At 39.1% G+C, this 14,974-nt stretch overlaps 1 protein-coding gene across 2 annotated transcripts in view; it reads right to left on the bottom strand.

Moving 5' to 3' along the window:
- The window catches only part of LOC103033785 (adaptor related protein complex 2 subunit alpha 2), a 31,798-nt gene that overhangs the window by 10,697 nt on the left and 6,127 nt on the right, over positions 1–14,974 (bottom strand). For both annotated transcript variants that reach the window (XM_049465462.1, XM_049465463.1), the window contains exons 6-12: positions 13,753–13,854; positions 9,069–9,177; positions 7,157–7,307; positions 6,876–7,044; positions 6,187–6,324; positions 4,518–4,700; positions 963–1,060 (exon numbers count right to left, since the gene is read on the bottom strand). In XM_049465462.1, the coding sequence (XP_049321419.1) occupies positions 963–1,060; positions 4,518–4,700; positions 6,187–6,324; positions 6,876–7,044; positions 7,157–7,307; positions 9,069–9,177; positions 13,753–13,854 (950 nt within the window). The remainder of the gene's footprint in view (positions 1–962; positions 1,061–4,517; positions 4,701–6,186; positions 6,325–6,875; positions 7,045–7,156; positions 7,308–9,068; positions 9,178–13,752; positions 13,855–14,974) is intronic.

A 14,974-nucleotide genomic window follows, 5' to 3' on the forward strand; every position in this document is an offset into this window, starting at 1 on the left:
ATAATGTGAGATTCAAAGTTTATCGCAGAAAAACGGGGCAAAAGAGTCTAAAAGCGGAGAGGATGCGCTGTTCTAGCGCAGAAAAACGGGCCAAAGAGTCTAAAAGCAGAGAGGGTGCGCATTTCTAGCGCAGAAAAACGGGCCAAAGAGTCTAAAAGCAGAGAGGGTGCGCATTTCTAAAAGTTTAATATTAAGAGACATCATGAAATGAAACATCAATTTGAAAAATCTTAGTTTACACAACACTGTAAAAGATAAAGATAGTAAGTCAAGTAAAATGGTGTGTAAATGAAATAATCAGGAAAAAAGTATTATTTAAATTGGTATATTTCATTATTTGTTTTATTACAGAGTGTGGCCCGTGACTTCAAATATATTTCTCCTTCTGGCCCCCAACAAAAAAAGTTTGGGCACCCCTGCATTAATATCTAAACCACCGGCAACAAAAGTGAGTACACCCCTGTAAAAAGACTACACCCCTAAATGCCCAAACTGAGTTTGTCATTTTCCCTCCAAAACGTGACTGGTTAGTGTTACTAGGTCTCAGATGTGAATAGGAGGTGTGTTAAATTTTGTAGTACAGCTCTCACACTCTCTCATACTTGCATACTTTCTCTCATACATACTACAAAGTACGAAAAAGGTCTGTCATTTTTTTTCATAGGTTACTTTAACTGTGAGAGACAGAATTTAAAACATCCAAAAAAAAATTATGATTAAAAAAAATTAATTTGCATTTTACTGCGTGAAATGAGTATTTAATACAATAGAAAAACATAATGATTTATGTGCAAAATCGGCAGCAAATCAAATACTTATTTTTCCCAGTAGTTACACCTGCACTGACCACCACAATTTACAGTGTCTAATTTGTTCTGGACAAAACAAGGTTGGTGTGAAAGCACCTGAAGTCTGCAAAAGCAACAGAGAAGATTCTGATGCATATTTAAGCATTTATGAACCTGGATCGAGGGTCTCCAGCAATTAGGTTGCCAAACTCGCCCAGGATGTATCCGCCCACCTTTACCAAGTTCTCATGACAAGCTGGAGCCTGCAATGCCTGCCAGAGACAGAGAGAGAGAGAGAGAGATGGAGAGACACACTTTAATGTTGTCTTTTTGCAATTTATATATTGTTTTTACATTTTAAATCATTTGCATATTCTAGTTACTATGATTAGTTTTTAATTGTTTATCATATTTAGCTTTTTCAACAGATATGTGTATGTATGTATATCCCTTTCAGACAGCTTCCTCTTACAGCGTCCACAGTTAATCCTGTTGGATGTGGTTGTTCCTTCTTGGTGGTATGCTGACATTACCCTGGATACCGTGGCTCTTGATGCATCACAAAGACTCGCTGTCTTGGTCACAGATGCGCCAGCAAGACGAGCACCAACAATTTGTCCTCTTTTGAACTCTGGTATGTCACCCATAATGTTGTGGGCATTGCAATATTTTGAGAAAAACTGTGCTCTTACCCTGCTAATTGAACCTTCACACTCTGCCCTTACTGGTGCAATGTGCAATTAATGAAGATTGAACACCAGGCTGCTCCAATTTAGCCATGAAACCTCCCACACTAAAATGACAGGTGTTTCAGTTTCATTGTCCAACCCCTGTATATATATATACGGAGAGAGATGGAGAATGGAAGTGAGAAATGTGCAGAGGAAGAGAGAGAGAGAGAGAGAGAGAGAGAGAGAGAGAAAGAGAGAGAGAGAGACAGAGAAAGAAAACAATAATACTAATATTCTAAAATGTGTTTTGAAACCCAGGTTAAAGCAGCAGGTCATCAGTGGAGATCAACAGTACATATGTTTGCTGGAGATGTGTTTTGTTCTCCTGTAGTGAGTTCAGCCGGTGAAGAGGTTCATGTTCAGCTGATGAGAACAATCAGGTTTATTATAGTGGAGATTACGCTGAAGTGCAGGAGCCTGGCCCTGATACACTACAGAAGATCTAATAACAGACCAGACTCTTTAACTGGGAACAGTACTGCACTGCACCACACCACACCACAGCACTGTCTCCATCAGCCTAATAACCGCACACTGTGGCTATAAATAACCTCTATAATTAGTACAGACTATATTCAGAGAAGGTTAATTACTAGACTTATTATACAATATACAGACGAAACCTCAATCATTTTCACTTTAATAGCATTGTGTTTATTTGTGGAGAGAAAATGAACCTGTATGATGACTTTGTTAAAAAATATATATATATATATATATATTTTATTGGCTTTTTTTCGCTATTTATTTTAAATACTTAAATATTTTTTATATTAATACTACTATGCCTAAATATCCTAAATAATGCTTTCAAATATTATTTTGAATATTTTTTTTTTTTGTAATTCTGCTCAGAATTTCACTATTACGGCCCTTTAGATTATCTTCTTTCTGAGTGAGTCAAGCAGTTATCAGACCTACATTTGCTCAATATAATACCATCTAAACGCATCAGTGAACCTAATACCAGGCAACGTGATAAAGCTAAAGATGTCGCAGGCAACCAAGGACTGGGTGATGGACTGCACAAAGAGATTGCTAGCATCCATGGGCTTCTCAAGCAAACGAGTGCAGAACACAGTCGCAGCCTGGAGGAAATCAGGAAAAAAACTACATCAATAGAGGGCAAGCTCACAGAAGTTCTTACCCGACTCCTGGGAGAGCAGAGAGAAGATTGGATTCACTTGAAGACTGCATAAAAGAGATGAAAGAAGAACCATCTGCAACTCGCGCTGAGATTTCTTATCTCTAGCAAAAGAGGATAGACTTTGCCGCAACAATCTGCAATTTAAAGATTTTCCAGAGCATTGCAAAAAGATTGTGATTTCTGAGTCTGGAGTGGGTACTCTGTCTGGAGTTCACGTCTGGGCTTTTGGTGAAGCGATGTCACTGCTTGTCAGCCACTTATATGCGGAGCAACACACTGGAGAGAATTCACATTACCCGGTTCCTTAATTGTGAGGACAAGGAGTCAATATCTAACGAGTCAAGGAAAAAGGGTGAAATCTGCTGGAATGGCAACCTCAGTAGAATCTTCCAGGACTACTCAAAAGAAATAGTGTCTTTGCGGCAAAGTTTCAGAGAATGCAAGAAACTACTTAATCAATGCAAAAAAAACGTTAAAATTGAAATATCTGGCAGTTCTCTATCACTATGAAACGGCACTTTGAGAGAGCGATCGCACTACGTGTAGTTTCATTTCAACTACTGCTGGGCGGTATACCATCTGATATACTGGAAGGGAAATTAAAACCGGTATGCACTGTTCAAATACCGCGATACGGCTACAGGCACTGCAGAGCGCTGTGTAGAACAGCACCACCAAAGAAGCAGTTCGCTAGCTAACGCTAAGCAGTTGACATAACAACCTAACACACTTTAGGTAGCTCAGCAGCACTCGAACGCACCGTAGTGCCTGGAGAGAAATAAGAACAGCATGTCCATGGGTCCACGGTAAGACAGACGGTCTACAAATGGAGAAAGTTCAGCACTGTTGCTACTCTTCATAGGTGTGGTAAAGTCCTGTAAAGATGACTGCAAGAGCACAGCGCAGAATGATCAATGAGGTGAGGAGGAATCCTAGAGTGTCAGCTGAAGGCTTACAGAAATCTCTGGCACATGCTAAAATTTTTGTTGAAAAATCTAAAATAAGGAAAACATTAAACAAGAATGGAAGAAACACACAACGCTATGTGTGAGAAGAAAAAGGCACAGCATACCATCATCAAAACCTCATCCCAACTGTGAAACATGGTGGAGGGGGCTGTTTTGCTGCCACAGGGCCTGGACGGATTGCTGTCATCAACGGAAAAATGAATTCCCAAGAGAACCAAGACATTTTGCAGAAAAACTTAAGATCATCTGTCCGCCAACTGAAGCTCAACAGAGGAAAGATGATGCAACAGGACAATGACCCAAAACATAGAAGTAAATCAACAATTGAATGGCTTTTACAGAAAAAAGGCGCCTTCTGGAGTGGCCCAGTCAGAGTCCTGACCTCAACCCAATTGAGATGCTGTGGCATCATGACCTCAAGAGAGAGATTCACACCAGATAACCCAAGAATATTATAGCTGAATTGAAACAGTTTAGTGAAGAGGAATGATCAAAAAATTCCTCCTTCCTCTCTGATCTGCAACTACAGGAAACGTTTGGTTGAGGTTTTTGCTGCCAAAGGAGGATCAACCAGTTATTAAATCCAAAGGTTCACATACTTTTACCACCCTGCACTGTAAATGTTAACATGTTTTGTTTGATAAAGCCAAGCAAACATATAATTTTTTGTGTGGTATTAGTTTAAGCAGACTGGGTTTGTCTATTGTTGTGACTCTAAGTATCTATTCATTCAGAGGATAAATATGTTCCTGGGGATTTGGTAATTTTGTACACAGAGCTAAATTTAAAGATGATGGACAGGTGGTCACAATACTGCTGTAATGTCAGCTAAATCAGGAAATGTACAGGGTCTGAGAATATAAACCCAGGCGGAGCGGCGTACCTCAAACACGGTTTTGGCGGCGTATCCCTGAACGTCGTCCCGGTTGATGACTATCTGAATGACTCTGTACCAAACCTCCTCGCTCACGTAGTCTCCAGCAATGCGGATCAGGTTCAGGATGGTGTCCACGTACCAGGTGTAGTCCACTGCGTACTTTTCTGCGAGGATGGCCACTTTCAGGACCTGATGGAGAAAGAGCAGCTTTAACGAAAAATCCAAAATTTTCTATTCACTTCTGCTACATCTGTAGCTTATAGTTCATCATCCAAAAACAGAAACTATTACCTTAACATTCAGCTCCAATAAACAGAAACAACTCATCTCATCGTTTAGCTCCAGTATGTTTGTAAAGATACAATACATGTACACACACAATATATATCTAGACAGACAAATACAATATATCTACACACACACATTATATTTACGCACACATAATATACAGATCTGGAAAAAAAGAGACCACTTAAAAATGATACGTTTTTTTTATTTTACCAAACTAAAAACCTCTGGATTACAATCAAGAGGAAGATGGATGATCACAAGCCATGAAACCAAACTAAACTGCTTGGATTTTTGAACAGGAATGGCATAAAGTTATCCAAAAGCAGTGTGTAAGACTGGTGGAGGAGAACATGCCAAGATGCATAAAAAAAAACTGTGATTAAAAACCAGGGTTATTCCATTATTTATAGAATAAAACAATGTTCATTTTGCTCAAACATAAACCTATAAATAGGAAAATCAGAGAAACTGATTAAGTAACTAAAGTGGTCTCTTATATATATGTTCACACACACAATGTGGTAAATATATTCACACACACTTGCTCTGATTTTCAATATTCCTATTTACTAGGGTCCCAGCTCCCGCAATAACAAAGATGCACAACTTGGGACCCTCTAATATCTGGTAGAACCTAACATTTTCCGCAGTGCTATACAGCCAGTGAGAATGAGTCAATCGTTTGAATCAATGCTTCAATGCATCATAATTTCTTTGTTAAATTTCAGATCAATTTATGTTACTCTATCGCTTGACACTTCTCACTGAATTGCAGGTGTGTAAGTACAAGAGTATTGGGTTCAAGCCAGTGTACATGCAGGTTTCAGCGTACATTACAGGAGCACAGAGATAAGTTGAACTAGTAACTGTATATTACCCTGACATGACTGAATGTGTTATGCGCAATGAAAAATGCAACAAACTGTTCAGATTTAATAGTACATTTAATAGTAAGGCGCTGTGAACTGTCAGGAATTAAGGATGCACTGAAAATTTGGCTTTTTTTAAGCAGCGCTTGCTGTTTAAAAGCAAGACAAAAATACATTTATTGAACAGTGGTGTAAAAATTTATGTAAATCTGTAAAAACTGTGACATTCAGATTTCAGTCAAATGCTTTATTTTGTGTTTCTCATCAAACATTAATTTTGGCACATGTCAAATAGAAACAAAGGAAAGTGGCACATTCTGCATTTTTACTTGTGTCAGTAAAACCTGGACAGGATGGTAAGTGATGTTTGATTTGGTTTACAGCCAGTAAAGCTTGGAGTCGAGCCACAGCTGCTATTTAGTCTTAGTGATGAAAGAACAGTCCAGTAAAGGTTTGACAGGAATAAAACACAAACACAAACATGAAGTGAAGATCAGCCAGGAGGACAGACTTACGATTTCCTCTCGGATGGAGTAGTCGGCTGTTTCTAAGTAACTGAGCATCTCTGTGACGATCTGTTTGGCGTTGCTGCGATCACACATGGCGTAGAGCAGGTCAACAGCACGCTGCCTCACACTCACATCCCGCTCAGTCTGCACACACACAAACACACACAAGTCAGTGCAGCATTGTTTAGGTTCCATGCGACATGGCAAAAGTCATGGTACTAGAAACTATATCCTGTTTCAAGACCAGGGTTAATACAGTTTTTAACCAATAAATTTCCATGATTTTTAAATTACAAGGCAAATTTTTTCATGTCCATAAAATTTTTAAAACAGAAGTGCAGACATGGACAAAAATAAGGTCTAAAATAAATCAGATAAAACGTTGACAAACATTTTATTATTAAAAATTATTAAAGCTCCATTGTGTGTAGGGCTAAATTACTGAATTAACTCAACTAGCTAGCTCAAAATACATTTTCTCTGTCGACAAACTGAAACACAAAATTTGTAGACCAGATTTCCATGACTTTTCCAAAACCTTCTGGGTATTTTCATTTTTCCCAAACTTATCCAGGCCTGGAAATTGCTATTTTCAAATTCTATGAGTTTTCCAGGTTTTTGATGACTGTATGTATCCTGCAAGACATGTTTTCTGTGTTCTGCATCAGTAAGATCATGATAGGGTGAGCATTTACCTTAAGAGAGTTGATTACAGTCTCGATGTGCGTTTTAACTGCTTCATGGGAGAACTCTGAACTGGCGAGGGTGCACATGCTCTCCAAGGCCAGGTAGCGCAGATTAGTCTCTCTGTGCTGCAAAAACTGACCCAGCTGATTACAGGCGCGGACCAGCAGCGTCGGTTCACTGAGGAAAAGAGAGAAAGAAAGAGAGACAAGGACAACAAAGAGGTTTTTCATATAGTAATGAACTGACAATTCAGAGACAGTCCCCCCCAGGTCCAGTGCGAACTACAAACCTGTCATGGTGTATGATGAGACTGATGGCTTCGAACAGAACTGCATTCTTGGCATTGGAGTGCTGGACTTTTTTGGACTTTGGAGGCTCTTGCGCTTTGTTCAGGATTGTTTCCAAACATTCAGTCAGGCGTCCTCGAATCGCTCCATCCTCTGAATAAACACAACACAAAAGCATGGAAACCCAAACGTCAGTGCATTTAGAAATCCACTCAAAGGAAGGTGAATAACGACAGTTACATCACAGACAGTAATTAACGAGATTCAAGAGCTAATCAGGGGGAGGGTCTTATTATAAAAGCCACCTAGTCACACCACCTGCTGAGGGCTCTAAAATATCAATACCTTACCCTGTAGCAAATTTAAAGAAACTTAAAATTAAAACAACAAAACAGCTCGACATTTACATTTATAGCTACATTAGATCAGAAAGCAGTATGCAGGCTGTATTTAAGCTGAGAGTGCAGGAAAAGACCATGATCTCACTGAGCAGGACGCGTCTACTGAATAGCTCATTTTACTGAGACTCCAGTGAAGTGTCTGTGATTGGGAGCTTTCTCCCCCAAATATAGCAGCCGGAATTGATTGTAGGAGACAGGCACAATCAGGAGCCCATCCAAATACACAGCCCTTCAGCCAATAAACCTTTGAGCCCATTAGCAGCATAGAACATTCTGTTTTATAATTAGTCGTTAATTAAGCAGCTGTACTAGTGGCAACATTGACATTGGGTAACAGCAAATGATGAATAGTGTCTAAGAGCTCTGGCAAATTCATATCCTGTACAGAGACTCTCTTCTACACATTCTACAACAAAACTACTGTGTATTTATTGATATTTCCAGAATGTATAAACATAAACTGCAAATGTGGAAGCACATAAAATATAAACTGTAATTAGGCCTGTCACATGAAACAACGTTTCGGACAGTATATTGCCCAGAAATAATTGTGTAAAATATTCAAATAATATTGTCATATTAGGACAATGTTGTTTTTGAGGTGGGAAGATAGGGAGGAGGTGGGGATTTGTGGATGGAGTGGACATTGGGAAGATGGGGATGTTGGAAAGATTAGGGAAAATGGCAATAGGGAGAGAATTTGGGAAGATGGAGATGAGGTGGGGATTTGTGGATGGAGTGGACATTGGGAAGATGGGGATGTTGGAAAAATTAGGGAAGATGGCAATAGGGAGAGAATTTGGGAAGATGGGGATAAGGTAGGGATTTGGGAAGATGGAGATGAGGTGGTCAGTTGGCGAGCTGGGGATGAGGTGGGGAGTTAAGGATTTTGGGGAAACTGATGAAGTTGGTGATGAGGTGGGAAGATGGGGATGAGATGGGAAGTAAGGAAGATGGGGATGAGGTGGGAAGTTGGGAAGATGGGGATGAGGTGGGGAGTTGGGGGATGTTGGGGAAATTGGAGAAGTTGAAGATGAGGTGGGGGGTTGGGGAGTTGGGGATGAGATGGAAAGTTGGGAAGATGGGGATAAGGTGGGGAGTAGGCTAGTTGGGGATGAGGTGGGGAGTTGGAGACGAGGTGGCTAATTTGGCATAAGGTTGGAAGTAGGGGATGAGGCGAGGACTTGGGAGTGAGGCGGGAAGTTGGGGGTGAGTTGGAGATGATAGGGATGGCGTAGGGATGGGGTGGGGAGTAAAAAGTATTACTTGGACAGTATAGACTGTTACTTTAAGAAATGCAGGATAAACTCTAATATATCTAATATATATATATATATATATATATATATATATATATATATATATATATATATATATATATATATATATATATATATATATATATATTTTGAAGTGAATAATAAATAGCAGGTGTACCAATACTTCATATAGTTTCATATAGTGTATAATCAAGCCATGTCCCAAAAACACAAAATTACATATGTGTTCCTACCTGGTGGTGGGTAACACTGCAGAAGGCGGAGCAGTTTGACTGACAGCCACGGTGCAGCAACAAAATAATATGTGTAGTCCTGTAGGTCAGTGGAGGCTGATGTGACGATCTGTAAACACAGATTAATACAATCATCGATTTATACAATCACTGCTGCATATTTTACATCATACATAAATCTGCATCTGTAACATTGGACACTTACATATACCTAAATGGCTATTTTCATTTTTGCTAATTGTAATATATGAGGAGTGTGAGAATAATGTGTATTTTTCAGTATTAATGCCAGTAATATATTTAAACATTTCATTTGCAATATCTGACTATACTTAATTATCAAAAGTGTATTGCTCTATAGAGGAGCAATTACATTATTAGGTTAATATTATGTCATTAGCATAAATTGTTCTGAAACTGATAATATTGCTATGGTGAAACGCCTATATTATATTGTTTTTAATTCTCATTATATTTGTATAATTCGTTTTAAAATGTATAGTTAAAATTTGTAGTTTTCTTATTTCACCTCCATTTTTAATGTGAGCAGACAGTTACAGGATTTATAAAAGCATTTCTGGCTGTATTTCAGTATATGTAAGTAAAAATTGATTTGAATTAATTAGATCCTGGAAAACAACTTACAGAAGAATGTAAACATTAGGAACAGCTTGTGAAAAAAGTCGAACTAACAGCTATTGTTTATTCTGCACTTTCCTCCCAGTTACAGTGCAGTTAAACACACAGTGGACGTTTGTTGATATTTTGGCTCATATTTTGCTTCACGTGTTTTTCCATAATCTGTTAACAAAGCCAGTGGATTGGCAGCTCATTAGCCTTATTCTCCTCATAGATACACAGGTTTGTTTTGAAATCAGGACAAGATAAACAGTACAAATTGGCCTTTTGGCAAAATGTGTTTAAAGCAGGACAATTGTGAAATCTGTTACTTTTCAAATAATTACCTCATGGCTGACCTGTTCATGATATAACGCAAAACGGCCCCAAAAACAAAAACACTTTTATTTTATTCATTAACATCCAAAACTGAATTAAAGAATTAAAGCCTGAGCAAACACCTTATATATATATATATATATATATATATATATATATATATATATATACAGTGAGTCCAAGAAGTATTTGATCCCTTGCTGATTTTCTTCGTTGGCCCACTAATAAAGACATGATCATTCTATACTTTTAATGGTAGATGTATTCAATATTAAAAAGAAAATCCAGAAAATAAATCTAAGGAATATATATTAATTGATTTGTATTTCATGGAGTGAAATAAGTATTTGATCCCTTAGTATTCATTAGCAGTTCTGGCTTTTACAGACCAGTTAGACACTCCCAATCAACTTGTTACCTGACCTGAAGCCACCTGTTCTCACTAATCACTTGTGTGAAAAACACCTGTCCACAGAATCAGACAGATCACACAGATTTCAAGTCTCCAACATGGGTAAAACCAAAGAGCTGTCACAGGACCTCAGAGTCAGAATTGTTGACCTTCACAAAGCTGGAATGGGCTACAAAAAGATTAGTAAGGTGTTGGATGTGAAAGTAACAACTATTGGTGCAATTATCAGAAAGTTTAAAGAGTATAACATGACAATCAACAGACCTCGGCCCGGTGCTCCAAAGAAGATTTCGCCTCGTGGGGTGGCAATGATGCTGAGAACGGTCAGAAATCGTCCTGCAACCACTCGGCAGGAGTTAGCAAATGACCTGAAGGCAGCTGGGACCACAGTTTGCAAGGAAACAATTGGCAACTAGGGCTGGACCCGAATATTCGGGTATTCGGATATTCGTTCGTTGAGTAGGTATTCGGTTTTTAATTTTGGTATTCGGATATTCGTTTTTTTTCTCCTTTCCAGAGTTCCACCTCACTCTAACCACTTCTGTTTTAGCGGGTCCCGTCAGAATATCTTGCGCGCGGGACAGAACTGAACTGTTATTGGCTGGAGCGGGAGTTTAATCCAGACGATGCGGGAGCAAGAAAACTGTAATAATTGTAAAAAAAAAAAAAACCTAAAGAAAACTCTCAACGCGCAGGATGGACCGACACACACACGCACACACCGATGGTGTTTGGACTGGGGTAAGGAACGGGACCACACTATTCAGCGCTGCTGTTTTAATAAATATATAAGTAAATTTGAAGCATTAAATGTAGTTTATTTAATTTACATTAGGAACGTGGGACGGGAGCGGCAGAAATGTGTATGTGGCGGGCGGGCGCGGGATTAAAAGAAGCAAATTTTTTGCGGAGCGGTAACGAGACAGAAACGCGGGAGCGTGGAAGAGTGGGTTTAAAAATCAGTCTCGCGCAGACCTCTATTATACATGATAAAAAAAAATGCAGGCTCTTCGAAACTGATTTATATAATAAAACGTAAGGGGTAATGTGGCAACAGTAGGGGCTAAATCGGTTACAAAAGCCTGGCCTACAAAAATGATGTTTGAACGAATTTCCTCTTATCTAATAAAATTTAAAATGGTTTAAAAATATAAAATAATTTCTAAGCAAACGAAATATTTAATATTGAGCTTATAGCCCAAGTGCAAAAATACAAAATCAGTAATACGGCTATGCCCTGCACAATGCTTAAACCGAAATAGACCAAGTACAATAACGTCATTAACAATGACTTTCCTCTACTCTAATATAATTTAACATGGTTTAAAAATATAAAATAATTTCTAAACAAACGAAATATTTAATATTGAGCTTATAGCCCAAGTGCAAAAATACAAAATCAGTAATATGCCCTGCACAATCCTTTAACCGAAATAGACCAAGTACAGTTTACAATGACTGTCCTCTAATATAATTAACAATGTTTAAGAATATAAAATACTTCCTGAACAAACGTTTTTTTTTGTTTGTTTTTTTAAGCAAATAGCCTAAGTGTGAAAACACAAACAGCAATTTACTGGGCTGGCTTGCGCAGCGGAGTAACCGTGCAGCAGCCTCCTAGCCTGCTTACGCAGCGGATAAGCCGCGTGTGGGGCAGCAGAAATTCCGGGATGAAAACACAAAGAAATCTGGGCTAAAAACACAGAAAAATATGGGGTGAAAACACAAAAATATGGGGGATAAAAACACCAAAAATCCGGGGTGAATATGTCTCGTCGGTCAGAGCAAATTGAACATTTTTCAGTGGATTAAAGGGGCCGTGATTTGCTTTTTTTTATTTTTTTTTTACCTCTTTTTTTAAAAACGAATATTCGAATATTCGCTTCGAATCAGTGCCGAATATCCGGAGCTCAAAAAACGCTATTCGGGCCAGCCCTATTGGCAACACTTTGCGCAACAATGGATTCACATCCTGCAGTGCCCCTGCTGAAGAGAGCACATGTGGAGGCGCGCCTCAAGTATGCCAATGATGCCAATGGTTTTGTGGTCAGACGAGACCAAAATTGAACTTTTTGGCCTCAACTCCACCTGCCATGTGTGGAGGAAGAAAAATGCTGCCTATGACCCCAAGAACACTGTGCCCACCGTCAAGCATGGAGGTGGAAGCATAATGTTTTGGGGGTGTTTCTCTGCCAAGGGTACAGGGCTACTTCACCGCATCACTGGGAAGATGGATGGAGCCATGTACCGCACAATCCTGAGGGACAACCTCCTCCCCTCTGCCAGGGATCTGAAAATGGGCCGTGGTTGGGTCTTCCAACATGATAACGACCCTAAACATACAGCAAAGGCAACAAAGGATTGGCTCAAGAAAAATCACATTAAGGTCATGGAGTGGCCCAGCCAGTCGCCAGACCTCAATCCGATCGAAAATCTATGGAGGGAGCTGAAGGTCAGAGTTGCCAAGCGACAGCCCACCAACCTTCATGATTTAGAGAGGATCTGCAAAGAAGAGTGGGCCAAAATTCTCCCTGGTGTGTGTGCTAAACTTGTGGTTAACTACAACAAACGTCTCACCGCTGTGCTTGCAAACAAAGGCTTTGCCACTAAGTATTGAGTGTGTTTGGCAAGAGGGATCAAATACTTATTTTCCTCATTGAAATACAAATTAATTAAACTATATTCTTTAAAATTATGTTCTGGATTTTGTCTTGATATTCTGTCTCTCCATGTTAGAATATATCTACCATTAAAAGTGCAGAAGGATAGTGTCTTTATTAGTGGGCAAACAAAGAAAATCAGCAAGGGATCAAATACTTCTTGGACTCACTGTATATATCATCAGTTACTCTGTTCAGACACAGAAAATGTGGGATCTTAGCAAGAAATAGGAGGGAGAGAGAGGGATAGAGAGCAAGAGAGAGGAAGGGAAAGAGGGAGGGAGGGGATGAAGGGGGGGTTGGAGAAGAGGTGGGAACTCAGGGATGAGGTGGGAAGTTAGAGATGATATGGGAATTTAGAGATGAGGTAGGAAGATAGAAAGGAAGCAGTGTGGGGAAGATAGAAGGGAAGAAACTTGAGGAAGATAGAAAGGAAGCAGTGTGGGGAAGGGTAGGAAGGAAGCAGCATTGGGAAGCTACAAGGGAAGCAGCGTGGGGAAGGTAAGAGGGAAGCAGCGTTCAAAGCATTGCTTTCATTCATATTGCATAAATATTCTAAATACAAACAAATGGAAAGGACTATACATACAATAATGGCTTAAAAATGATTAAAAATAAAAAATCCTGAAGCCCTGTTTAGTCTGTTTAGACTTACCCGGCTGAGTCTGGCCACAGCCAGAGAAACAGAGGTCTTGAAGTCGTCTGGGTTTTTCTGAGCCAGAGTGCTGATCAGACTGGTTGCAGCGGTCACCACTCCCTATAAGAAGCACATCAATCCATTTACTATTATTATATTTATTTTATATTATTTATTATTACTATTGCAAATACTGACGTCCTCTTCTTCAAATAATGATTCTGTATCAGGATATGTTACAATACTCCTGCTTATGTTAAGCGTGTGTTTCTATTAACTGATCATTGATTTTAAGTCAAGGTCTGATTGAGATTCTACCAACCAATCAGACTACCCTAATGCTCACTGACACCAATCTGGTAATAGAAACCTATTAACATGGAGTGAGAGAGAGAGCTCGGAGTGATGTTTGATAGATTATTAAAGAATCATCTTTATTCTGAGAAGTTTTAGGGAAACATAAATGACGCATAAGTGTCTCTATAAATAATACAGCCCCAACCCTCAGAAAAGGCTATAAAACTCTAGTAACCACTATTAACATCACTTTCCTCTTAGTGAAGTTTATTTAATCTTTTTAAACTTTATAGTGTGTTCAACATCTTACCTTATAATCCAGTCTGACTGACCTACCTAACCAATCACCTACCAGTTCCTTAACACACTGCAGTGAAGTCATTTAAAAATCTGTATTACAAGTGAGCCCTGACCAATACTGAATAAGCTATGATTTTTCTATAGCATGTGTGCATTAGGTGCTTTCTGTTTTACGCACATTGTTTTCCTGCTTTGAGTCCCTCAAAGACTAATTTGAACTGAGCATAATTTAATAGTAAAGACAGATTTGGAGTGTATGCCTCCAAACATTGTCTGATCATATTAACTGTATCACTATAATGCACACTTAAAATCATTTAATTTTCCCCAAAAATTGACAGTGCTCCTTATGTACGAGACTTCTACCAGTCAGGTTGTAAGAAGCAGTAAAGCCACTCTGCTGAAGTACAGCTTTATAAAGGAGCTTCAGTGAGATTTTTCTCCAGCACCGAGGCTGGAGCAGTATTAGCATTAGCCGCTAACTGCAGCACAAGCTTTTTCTCTGTTCTGAGGTGAGTATATTGGACTGCAGACTGCATGTTTGTCATGTTAAAATAAGATACGTGGGGTGATCCGCTAGCTGATATCGCCCTGGGTTACCAGCTCTCTCAGGGTTCCTCAGTGTATCGCTGACGGGTAGGGT

Source organism: Astyanax mexicanus, chromosome 16 (genome assembly GCF_023375975.1).
Source record: "Astyanax mexicanus isolate ESR-SI-001 chromosome 16, AstMex3_surface, whole genome shotgun sequence".
Classification (NCBI taxonomy): domain Eukaryota; kingdom Metazoa; phylum Chordata; class Actinopteri; order Characiformes; family Acestrorhamphidae; genus Astyanax; species Astyanax mexicanus.